Below are 12,757 nucleotides of genomic sequence, written 5' to 3'. Positions count from 1 at the left end.
TTTCATATACACAAAGTTCAGAAGGACTTTGGTTTGGCTGAAGGGATGAGACAGGGAATCTGAGGAGCTCCAGTCTGCACCACAGGCCCCAAACCCAGGGGCTTCTGGATGCCACCCCCCCTTGGATTGAGCTCTGTTCCAGTATGACATTCTACTTTTCTCTGTCCAACTTTTTATTCCTGCAATGCTCTCCCATTTGCTGGCTGCTGAATTGCATTGATAGAGCTTGATTTTCTGGAGCACAAGCAGAAAGTTTCTCCTCTGCCTGTACTAAAACCCTCTTTAACCCTTTACATGTATGGGGGTACCACAAAAGACTATTCCTATGGAGCTAAGCAATGCTTTCCCCACACACTCTAGATGAAAGCATATCTGACAGCCACTGGAATCAGGTAAAGAGTTCTATCCTCAAAGGGCACGATACAGAGGAAGGGAAACCAACCTCTTGTTCCCATCCCACTGATAAATCTGTAGGGTGTGAAGGTTTCCTTAAAAACCCAAGCTGCCAACCCCACAGAATCTCATTGCTGAAAGGATATTCTCCTTCCAACTCACATCCTGGAGCGTGGAAGGCACAGCTAGAGAGCAGAACAAAGCTGGTGAGTTCTCCTCTATTCTGCCTCCACCCTGCTCTTCACTCGTCTTGCAAATCAAATGTCTTCTTTACACACCTCACCTGACACAGGAAGACTGTCTGCCAAAGTGGAGAGTAATATGACATCACCTCTGCCACTGTTTGCCTCTCCCTTTTAAGGCAAATTCAATGGTTTTTGGAAAGAACCTCCTCTATGGAACATCTAAACAGAAACCCTTTCCCCTCTGTCTGGCACCAGCAGAGTTTTGTCTCCACCACCATGCTGTGCATTACCAGCAGCAGAGATTGGGACAAGAACATGAAGACCAAAGCTAAACAGAATTACAAGTCCAATTCTGTAGAGCATCTACTGATTTCATCTGTTCCCTTGGGCAACCTGGTCACTCTGCCAGGGGAACCACGCTGCAAAACAAGACTCCAGTGCATTTAAGGTTCTGCCACCTTCTCACAGCTCTCTGTATCATTACCAAAATCTACTGATGTTGAAAGACAACTGTACAGAAATCACCAGCACAGCTGAGTCCAGCTGGATGTCCTACCTGTGGGGGTGAGGTGCCTCCAGGTGATGACAGGCTCAGGACGCCCGTTGGCCATGCAGACCAGGGTGACGTTGCTGCCCTCGTTCACCGTGATGTCCGAGGAGATATTGGAGATCTTTGGTGGAACTGTGAAGACAAAAGCAAGTTTGGATCTTGTTACCCAGCCTGACTCGTGAACGTCTCTGTTAACCAGAGGCAGCCACAGTCTCCATTCACAGGCTGCACTCCTCATCACTGCCTGAGTCTCTGAAGTTGTACCAGAATAACATCTACTGTTGCTCCAGGGATCTGCAGGTAGAAATGGTCTGTGCTCCAACTATGCTGCTTTGTGTTTGGACAGGTTTGAGGGGCTTCAGAAAAACTCTAAGAACTTGCCTGACTGCCCTAAGCCTGCAAGGAAGGAGTCAGCAGGCTCCAAGCACTGTCCCAGCTAATTTTTACACCCCAAACAGTTCCAGATGCTAAGCAGCTTCAGTCTGACTGCCCCTCACTGGGCACAGCATTAAAAGTGTGGTAGGGTCTTCAAAGAGTCACGAGATCAGCCATGGCTTTCAGGATGCTTAAAGACCTTCCAGGCTAACTGAGTTTGTGTCACAGGACCAAAGTGACCACGCTGGGACCCAAACAGGTACTTCCAGGTGTGGAGCACACCAGCACACTGTCCCCCAAGCAGAGCTGGCTGGTGCAGCCTCTCCTCTCACACACCCATGTCTTGCTCCCACGCTTCACACCCTGGAGGTGCTGAGGGAGTTTGGCTAAACAGGAATCTGTTTTTTTTGGTAAATATTTTCAGTTTCTGAATTTGTGTGTAGCGAGGAATGAAACAACATCATTTTCTGGTTTGCTTAGCACAGAGTAAACAGACAGCAGCCTCCCCTGCCCCCTCCTTAGCAGAAGGAGCTGATGGTCCTTTCGAGGCAAAGCTGCCTAGGAGCTAGGTGGGGAAAAGCAAATGAAGCCTGAAGAGAGCAACTCACCCCTTCCAGCTGTGCTGCTGGGTTCCCAGGAATACTGTTCACAACCCACAGCTCATTAGCCCCTCTCTGTATGCCCCAAAGTCATGGACAACACTTCAGCACCTCTGACCATGGGAGGCCCTGGGAGGAACCAGGGCTCCTGAGCAGGATGAGGACCTGTTGAGCAAAGTGAGGCAGATGTGTCTTTGCTGACTGGCTCACTCACCTAGGCAAGGAGAGATTTAAGCTGGGTGTATTGGGGAATGATTGCCATAATCTGGGGAGAAGTGACTGCATGGGGGGCACTGAGGAAGCAGCTGGGGAGCAGGACAATAGGGAAGGATTTTGCACCCCCCTTGTGAAAGCAGGACAACTGAGGGCCCATCTCAAATGTCTCTGCACCAATGAAAGTATCACGGTTTAAAAAAAGGAGGAATTGGATGTTCACACAGATTCCCAGTGCTATAAACCCACTGGGATGCCAGAGCCATGGTGGAACACCTCTGAGGGCTGGCTGTGCTGTGCAGGATGGACACAGGCCTTCCAGAAAAGTCAGGCTGGGAAGGGGAGGAGGTGAGGTGTGCTCTCTGCAAAGGAGGGGCTGGAGTGCACCCAGCCCTGGGTGGAGACCCAGCTAGGAGCTTAGTGCAAGGATCAGAAGATGTCACTGTGTCAGCTAGCAACCATTTGATTAAAAACTGGGAGTGGACAAAGACAGCTTTAGACAGACAGAAGACACCTCACAGTCACAGTCCTTGGAGAAGTTTTGGGCTCTCCAGTACAAGAAGGCCATTGACATACTTTAGCAAGTCCACTGGAAGGTTCCCAAGATGTGTCAGGGGGCTACAGCATGTGACATAGAAGGAGAACCCAAGAGAGCTGGGTCTGCTCAGCCTGAAGAAGAGAAAGCAGAGGGGAGATCTTACTGCTGCCTGCAAGGAGCTGGTGGGAAGGTGCAGAGAAGACAGACAGGCTGTTCTCAGAGGTGTGCAGCGACCAGCAGAAAGCAGCAGACATGAGCTGCAATGTGGGGACAATTCTGACTCAAGATGAGGAAAAAGCCTTTACCTTGAAGAGGTCAAAGACAGGAACAGGTTCCCCCAAGAGGTGGTGGAAACTCCACCCCTACAGATACACAAAACTTGCCCAGATAAGGCCCTCAGACACCTGCTCTAATTGGCACCAGGAAGGAAGGAGAAGGGACCTTGGGAGGCTGGTTTGCTCCTCCAGAGCTAGCACTGGTGGCTGACCAGCTCATGATGAACCAACCAAAGCAAGGCACGTTGGGGAAACAGCTGACTGCAACAGGTTCCCCATCCCTTGGAGAGAAGGAATTTCAGAGCAGGGACACCTCCCTGAGCAGCACAATAGTGGGTAGAGCAAAACACAGAAGAAAATCAAATCCTCTCAAAGCAAATTCCCCTGACAAACACAAGCCCTGCTACATCCCACATTGGTGACTCACTGCCAGAGGAAGCAGGAGGCAAGAGAACAAAACAAAATACACATTGTTGGAGAGCACTGATGTTGTCAGAGGATTTGATCACACCATACTGAGGGGTACATGAGAGTTTCACTGACTACAGATCCATCTTGTGCCTCCTCCCCCTTTATCACACAGCCATTCTGCACAGCAAATGCCTGGCAATACAAAAAAAAAACCCCAAACCAATCATAAATGTGGTGTTGGAGAATAAGCAAATGCCTTGGCCAGCCAATACCCTGGAGCTGCATAAAGGGCAGCCAAAAGGAAACATCCCAGTTGGAAAATGAAGTACCTTATCTCCTCCAAGGGACACTTGTGGCTTCATGTTTCTCAGCACACCAGACAGAGGTGGCTTGCAGCATCATGGTCTGGCTCAGCACTGAGGGAGCAGCACTCAGAAGCACTTTCCCCTTCTCCTTTCTGTTCCACTGAACGAGGGGAGTCCCCTGTCTCACAGCTCAGGGCAGACACAACCAAGACAGAGCTTCAGGCTGGGAGAGAGCCCTCCAAGTTCTGGTGCAGAAACCCAAAACACTACTTCTACTCCAGGGAGCAAAGCAGCTCGGAAGGCACCTCAGTCCTGTAGCATCACAGTTACCAGCAGGGAAAAAAAGCCACAAAACAAACTAGGAAGGACTAAGCTCAAGCAGGACTAGCAGATGGAGCTGTAAGACAGCCCAAGGTCCTAGCAGAACAGTGCAATGCCAACCAAAATGGTTGAGGAGAGAGCAGTGAAAGCTGGGGCAGCAGCAGCAGAGCTGCAGTCAGGACATGTGTACCCTGTCACCTCCCAAAGCCTTTGAGTCATCTCAGTCCACAAAGGATCAAGTAAACTCAGCAAATACAAACAGATCTGGCCATGCTGACCCAGTGCCTGAGAGGAAGAGCATCTGTCCAGAGGGTCATAGCTGGCTTGCCACTCTTTCAGATGAGGGAGAAGAGGGACACCAAGACTGAAATCCTGTTAGGAGTATAATGGCTGATCCCCTTCAGCTGCCACCTTGGTCAGAGGGCAAGAAAGCCTGAGATGAAAGGGAAGAGGGCAGGAAATAATTTCACTGTGGATTTAAAACCTGGTTTGGCTTTGTCTTCTTAGAATCCAAAGCCAGCTAGCATTAAAACTGACTGGATCTCAGTGGACAGTAATTTCACTCAGATAAAAAGTCAGAGACTTTTAATTTTCAGGGTGTCAAACCAGCATGTTAAAATGCCAAAACTGTCAGCACCAGCAACAGTTAGCATTGCCTTCTTGCCACTTGTCAGTACTTTGCACACACCTTTTAAGGACAGTCTTAAAATGAGAAGCTTTGACCTTATTATTTTTTCCCAGGTGTGGGTTGTGTTTTGTTTTCACAGTCCCCAGACTGCTGGAGGAGAGATTGATGGGAATAAAACCTCCTGGGACTGGGATCTTCTGGATGTCACAGCCTCACCTGGCCCAGCCAGCTCTTGTTGACCCTCAGCTGGAAAACTCTCCTGTGTCTGGTGTCTCTGAGCCATTAGCACAGGTGAAACCACTGCCTGCAGACAGGCAGCAGGGGAAGCACTACAGCACTTCCAGGGGTTTTGTATTCAGCCTAAGAACTTGTCCCTCTAGGGGAGATAGCTGCTGCTGAGCACTTCTGACTCCAGGGACTATGAGAACACACTGCCAGGCTCTCTAGTACTGCTGAAAAGTTTTTTTCCTCCCTTTCAGCATAAATATAATGTGGGGCTTCTGTTACCCTGTGTTTGGATCCGCCCAGATGGGGTGGGGAGCAGGGGCTGACACGAAGCACAGTGTAGCACCCCCAAACAGGAAGGGTGCTCTCCCCATGCCAGGACAGATTCTGCAGAGATGGAAATGAGCTCTGAGAAGGGCTGGAAACTCATTTTACACCTACAAGACACGCCTGATGCCAGCTCAGCAGCTCATCTTACGTGCCACTGCCATTCATTGCAAGCCCCACCGTAACCAGCAGCCAATGCCCTCAAGAAGTTTGCACTGGAGGAGCTGGGAGCACGCAGGGCAGAGATGCTGCATGATGCCCCGGGCTGGGAAGGCTGAGGGGGGCTGCAGGGTAGGAGGGGTGCAGGGGCAGAGCTGGGGTCCCAGGGAAGGTGCAGGGACAGGAGCAGGTAGGCTGGGCGTGCGCAGAACCTGCTCGCACCGAGCCCGTTGCAGTTAATTGCTGTCAATCCTTCACTTTCATGACACTGCAACTCACATTCATTTAAATAATAAGAAAGACTGAGACATGAAAACTAGAGCGTGCTCCCCCAGTGCAATCACTGTTGCTCTCCAGATGAAAGCCAGTGATTTGTTTCCACACAACATTACTGTGTCTCACAACACTCGCTGTAGCAGTTCCTACAAACCAGGGGCTGCTCAGGAGAGGCAGCAAGAAAGCACAGATGAGAGAAGATGCAGATGCCTGCTGCTGCTGTCCTTGTCTTTTCTGGCCAAAACAACTCCTCCTGAGATAGAAACTGGGATCCTGTGGGCAGGCTGGACCAGCTTTATCCTTCAAGGCTATGGGAGGAGGCAAGGAGTGGTGCTACATCCCTGATCTCCTAGAAATGAGTCAGCCCAGTGGTTCAGAGGTGTGAGCTCGCATCCAGCTCCTGGGATGGAAGAAGAAATCATCAAGGCCACCCTTGGTGGAAGCTAAAACCAGCAACACTTCTAGAGGTCTCTTCCCAACTTGGTGTATGCTGGAACTAGCCGTGCCACAGCTCCCAGACAGTTCCAATATCTGCTCTCTGACCTGAGCACCCAGACACAGCACAAGCCCAGCGTGGCAAGAACAGAACCACTGCTTAGCAGAAGTGATGCCATTAAAAATCAGAACTGTTATTCCCACTCTATAGACCTAAGATGCAGCAATATCTATTTAATCCATCCAAGACACAGGAGGAAACACTACTGAAAATTCCTCAGCAAGCCCATAAGCTCCATTTAAGTGCTTTAACTGCTTGTCCCCAAAAAGGCACCTTGGATACAAATGGAGAAAGTCACCACAACCTTTTCCATATATCCTCATTAGTTAGTTGCTTCCTCCAGCCTATTTACTTTCCTCTTTATTGGCAAGTAGGACCTCCATCTGTTGGGAAAAATTAAGACTCCCACCCCCTAATCCACGGCAGCCCCTGGTTTTCAAAGCAAAAAGAAAACACCAGGACTTTGCTCCAAAGTCAAAGGAACTTTGAAGCCACTAAAGCCCTCCGCAGGTACCTATCAATTAGCCCTGAGAGTTCTCATTTCCTTGTCCCCAGCTCCCAATTAACAGCACTTTGCAACAAACACAAAGACGGTAATAAGCCCGAGGCAGAGGTAGGGGGGTCGCTGACCATCATCTGGCCCCTGGATGCTTTAGAGCTGCCACCTTGCTCACCACAATTAGGGGTCCTTTCCTGGGGCAATTAATCGACAGCAAATTGGCCTCATTAGTCATTGTTTAGTTAAAGTGTTTAGTGGGGAGAGAGGGTCTAAAGAAGGGGTTGAGCTGCTAAACACAACTAAATGGTTTAATTTCCCTCTTATGTGTGCAGCAGGCTAATCACAGCTCTGGACAGCCCTAACCAGAAACAGCTTGTTGCTGCCTAGGTCTGCAAAGGGAGCAAGCTGAGGGCTGGAAAATAAAATCCAGACACCCTTTGGGATGCAGCAGGCTCATGTTTCTGAGGCACTTTGTAGATGAAGTGCAACACGAGACCCAAGATGTGTTTTTTACAGCCTGATTCATGCCACAGCCTCAGCCAGAGGGAGATGAAGCTGTCACCAGGGTAAGAGGGCTGAGAGTGAAGCTGTTGAACTTCATTAAAAAGAGTAGACTCTGAAACATCCTTCTGACCTTCTGCTCTGCCAGGCTGGTTTCATCCTGCCAGTGTCTCTCTCAGCATTAAAGCTTCTGGTGATGCAGAGGCAAACATTGAAGGCTTGGGTTTGGGTTTTAATCACTTGGGAACCAAAACCCTCTCAGAATACACTCCAGTGTTTCTACAAGGTGTAAAAATTGCTTCTTTCTGTTGTCTGGAAATGGAGTGTCCTGCCATCCACCCCTGGCCTCTAGGGAAGGGTCTATCCCAGCCAGAGCATGGAAACCACTGGGGACATCTGCAGCTCCCAACACCACTCCACCCTAGCTGGCCAAACCATTTTGTCCAAGGGAAGGCTCAGCCTCATCCAATACACAGTTAAGTCTCTGGATTCTCTTTCCACATCAAATTGCCTGGGAAGCATTTCCAGTACATTGTTTCTCAGCAGAGAGAGGTGTGGAGTATAAATCTGTTGGGCTGTCCCACCCCTGGGCTGTTGTAAGAGTCAGCTCAGAACTAGGCTCTGTTGCTCACACTCGTTCCCTCTGATTTTATTTTTTATTAAACTTGTCCTCATGAAATTTTCAGGAGATAAATTATTTCACTTCCTGACTGAGAGAAACAGAGAAAAGAACAGCAAAAGTCTCTAGCCTACCTTGTTTTTCAGTGCACTAAAGTGACATTGTGGGCCAGGGATAAAAGCAATCTCACTCCTGCTCCTAGCCCAGCACATCAGCTTTAAACCCAGACAGGAGCTTTTCACCCTAAAGCAGTTCCAGCCTGATCCCAGCCTTGGCCCAATGCTGACAGCATTTCACTCATACCTGCCTTTTTGGTGCCCCTGCACCAAGCATGAGGTCACAAACCCCCAGCTGTGGATCCTGATGCAGCACAGGAGAGCAGATGCTGAGCATGGAAAGGAAAGTGCAAAGCACAAGGAGGCACATGCCTGGTAGCCCCTTGTCACTAGATTTGGGCCTCTGGATATGAAGTATCAGTTCTTAGCTGCAAAACTTCTTTTTCTTTTCTATGAACCTATCAAACTTAGGCTGATATGTTAGTGATACATCAGATATATAGAGATATATGACATCCACTTAGCTGAGGTTCATCTCTTGAAAGAACAGCTCTGTGCATTGGCCATTGGTGTTGCTGCAGTTCTTTCTGCTTGTAAACCTGACTGCAAGCTTTTCTGGCTAACCCTCCTAGAAAGCCTGCTGTGAAAACACAGCCTTCTGCACAGGACACGTGTGAGCAACACCAGGAGTGCTTGCCACACTAATCTCCAGGGATTAACCCTTGGAATGCCACCTAATCCCAAACACTTCAAGCACTACAGATGAACACAGTCTTTGGTCTTTATTTCAAGTGTGTTTATATACTCCCTTAGACTTATTTTTAAAATCTGATGGGTATTTACTAATGGGACTGAAACAATACAAGAATTTTTTTCCCCCTGCTGAAATAATCAGCTGTCCTGGAAGAGAAATGCTGTGAGGAACATTGTCTTTAGTGTCTGGATCCTCCAAAGACATCTCCAAGAATGTTGTTTGGAAAAACTTCTTCAGAGAAACATTAAGCCTGTTGGATGTCCATGGTATGCAGCTGAGTCCTAATATGCAGCCCTTCCAGGGCTTGATCCAGAGCCCAGGGAGCTCTCTCCTCCTTTGATGTTAATGGCCTTTGGACAAATTCTTATGCAGCAAGAATGGGTGATGGCTTCAAGGAAGTGCTGCAGCCAGAAGAGTGATGCTTTATTAGCCAGCTGAGAGGGAAAAAAGCATGGCTATGTTTTTTAAATTGAGTCTCAGCAGTCCTTGGCTCCTGCTTGTTAACTCTTTCTCTGGGAAATAGAGCAGGAAGCACAGCCCAGGTATGAGAAGAAAGCACAGAGAAAAACCTGAGTCCTTCCAGGGCAAGAGGTAGAGGCTGAGAGGGCTTCTATGCATTGGGAAGATAACTGGGATTTTCCTGATTAGGCAAACAGGGGAGGAAATGTGTTTCAGCTAACGCTCCACACTGGGTGAAGACAAGGTTGTCCATCATAACTTCACAAAGAGGAGAAACAGAGACAAAGGGCTTGTTAGTTTGTTTTCAGATCTTACACTGTGGCTCCTGTGCAGGGACAGAGGGCACAACAAACAGAACAGCCTTCCTGGGGCACCTGATGGACAGCCCCACACAGGCTGAAAGGAACACAGCTCTCTCTCTCCAAACCCTAGTCTTAGAGGCTGTGGTTTATCCCACAGCCTCTGTGATAAGCCACAGGGTGGAGAATACAACACTGGCAGTGTCTTGTGCACACCACAGACCCAAGGAGCTGGCTCAGTTTCAGCTGAGACACACAGCTTCTAGTGACAAGCCTCTCACTCAAATCAAACGCATGTGGTACAAGGAAAACATCCTTTCTAAGTGGGATTTCTTTCCTTACACGTTGAAATGAGCAAAACAGAGCAGGACAGACTGCTGTAGCCACCTTGTGAGGTTGCTTCCAGGCTCCTCAGAGAGCAGAAAGCTGGAGTAGCATTTTGGAAATGCTGGTTCTGCTTCCAGTCAAAGGTATAAAGAATAAAACCAGTAATCTCATACTCCACCTTTACATGCTTTGTATAAAACTTGTCCTTGTGTGAAGTGTACAGATTTGTAGTTGGAAATGCTGGTTCTGCTTCCAGTCAGAAGTATAAAGACTAAAACTAGTAATCCCATACTTCACCTTCACATGCTTTGTATAAAATCTGTCCTTGTGTACAGATTTGTAAAAAAGTGTAAACTACTGCACACCAACCTTATAGAATCCTTTAGGTTGGAAGAGACCTTTCAAATCATCAAGTCCAACCATCAAGCCAACACTACTAAGTCCTCTGATAGAACAGAACCAGAATCTGTCAGGGTTGGAAGGGACCCCAAGGATCCCCCAGTTCCAACCCCTCTGCCATGAGCAGGGACACCTCCCACTAGATCAGGCTGCCCAGAGCCTCCTCCAGCCTGGCCTTAAAGACCCCCAGGGATGGGGCCTCAACCACCTCCCTGGGCAACCCCTTCCAGGGTCTCACCACTCTCCTGGTGTTCTGCCAAGGACTCGGCCTAACACAAAGGACACAACCAGGAGGAAGATGAACCAGTAGGTGGAATGTATTGAGTACAAAAAGGTCATGCCATGAACGATTGCTGGGGGTACAAACAAGTCAGTTAGTTCACATACAACTAACATTACACCAAATGATCCCAAAAAATCATAATCCAACTGACAATAGGTGGCACAAACAGAGAGCCAAGGTTTCCCTTGGATGGGATGGGAAACAGCCAGATCAGAAGGTTGAACAAATAAGAGAAAGGTGCCCACAGGGCAACTCTCACCTGTCCAGCCCGTGTTCACAAAGGTCTGAACTGAGCAGGGCCCAGCTCCAGGGAGTCAGGAGGTGTCTTGGCCCACGTTCACAAATGTCTTAAGCAGACTGGGGCCCAGCTCCGGGGAGAGTCAGGAAGTCTTCCCTTAACAAGGGAGCTCTGTGGAGTGCACTCCACAGACAGACACTCCTGACTCCCTGCAAGTGGTCCCAGCTTTTATCCCCCAGCAGACCCCTGACCTTTGTCAGCTCCCTGCGGGACCCCTGGGGCTCATTTCCCTTCTGGCTCTCCCTGCAGGGCTGGACACACCCTGGGGGGAGCTGAAAGGCAAACTCACCCCTCTGGATGAAGGGCTGTGGGGATCACCCATATGTCAACCTTAATTCAGGGCTCGGGGTTCAAACCCCAGCATTTCACCCATTCCCCCCAGTCCTGTCACTACCAAATAGCCTAAAAAGTCCCTCCCCAGCTTTCCTGTAGCCCCCCTAAGATACTGGAAGGCCACAATAAGGTCCCCTGGGAGCCTTCTCCTCTCCAGACTGAACAGCCCCAACTCTCTCAGTCTGTCCTCACAGCAGAGCTGCTCCAGCCCTCGGATCATTCTCGTGGCCCTTCCCTGGAAGGAACCTTGATCTATACTCTCCAGCTCATGGGCTAGGACAGTTGTCTGGTAAGAAAACTGCTGTTTCCCCAGGAGGAGGACACTTTGTCCAATTCAGCAAGTGATGGACCATCTATAACACAAGCCACAAAAGCTGCCTCACTGAGTAGTCAGAAAGCCCCACCAAAAATATTTCAAGCAAAAATGAACCTGAAACAAATCCCCAGCTTTAGAAAATCACATCTTTGGAGCGTGGAGAAGACAAAGTGCAACTCCACATGTGTTTTATCAGCTTGGGCTGCTCAGCACATTCCTGCATTGTCACTGCTGCTGGATCCACAGATGGTGGCTTCCCCAGCAAGGCAGTTATGAAATCCCAGCTGTGAGACCTTCCATTGTGAGCTATTGTTGATCTTGGTGGTAACTGCAGCAGTGTATCTTCTAAAGGCCAGGCTGTTATCATCATGTGAGAAGGGACAGCCAGAGAGTTTGAGGCAAAAAAAGTCCCTTTCTGCCAAAAATGCTTGTCTACACTAGTTTGATCCAGCAGAAAAAAGAAACCAGAGTACTCCTGAAGTAAAGGGTCTTTGAAAGAAGTAAGCAGCTGGCTAGAGCTGAGGTGTGATTGTGGTGATCTCCCCACAAACCAGCTGAGAGCCAAGCTTTCCTGGGGAGGGGAGTTTCTGCTGTCTGAGGTTCCCTGCCAAAAGAGAGTGCCCTGTTTCAGCTCAGCCACGTGCAGCAGCACCTTGAGGTCTTGGAAGCTTCCCACTGTTTCCTTTCCCAAGTTTTTCCATGTTGTAAAGATGTGCTGTAAGCCTGCAGACAACCACAAGGGAGGGGAGGGATGGATTCCAAGAGCTTTGCTCTGTAAACACATTACCAGTGCCATTTCAATCAAAGGAGAATCTCTCCCAGACTGCCAGGCAGGAGGCTTATTTCTTGTAGCCTGTAGCTTTATCAAGACACAAAAACACTGGCTGTCCCTCTACCCCCAGTGGGGTTCAAATCTGCCCTCTTCCAAACTGAAAATCTTTTTCCTGGTCTCTCAGTGTTAGCAAACTGAGGTAATCAGCACAGTATACACTAGGATGCAGAGAAATGCAGGAGGCAAGAGCCTTGAGTGCTCAGCTCCTACTGGAGCTGAAGAGGATGACCCACCCAAACAGTTCTGAGAAGCTGGGAGGAGGATGGCTCTCAGATGCCCAGAAATTATCTCTCTAATATTTTCCCATTAGCTAGAAATGGGGGTGACTGTAAGGAAGAAGCAGCAACATTTTGGAAGAAGTTTTGAAATAGTGACTACCAAAGTGAGAGAAAAGGATGAGGTTACATCTGGAAAAGGTCCCCAGCACCTTTATGTGGAGTGGGACAACAGCTGTCCAGACAACTTCAGTCTGAGGCTCTGCAAGGAAATCCTCCCCACCAAAGCAA

The 12,757-nt window shown here is 48.9% G+C and overlaps 1 protein-coding gene across 1 annotated transcript in view; it reads right to left on the bottom strand.

The window, feature by feature from the left end:
• Positions 1-1,134: 1,134 nt before the first annotated feature.
• Positions 1,135-12,757, bottom strand: part of LOC103770077 (limbic system-associated membrane protein) — a gene marked incomplete at both ends in the record, with an annotated part of 50,523 nt that continues 38,900 nt past the window's right edge. The window contains one exon of the mRNA XM_008937326.1: positions 1,135-1,260. Within this exon, the coding sequence (XP_008935574.1) occupies positions 1,135-1,260 (126 nt within the window). The remainder of the gene's footprint in view (positions 1,261-12,757) is intronic.

This window comes from Merops nubicus, unplaced genomic scaffold (genome assembly GCF_000691845.1).
Source record: "Merops nubicus isolate BGI_N331 unplaced genomic scaffold, ASM69184v1 scaffold673, whole genome shotgun sequence".
NCBI lineage: Eukaryota > Metazoa > Chordata > Aves > Coraciiformes > Meropidae > Merops > Merops nubicus.
Note: the sequence above shows the minus strand (reverse complement) of the source record. Positions and strands in the feature narration are given on the sequence as shown.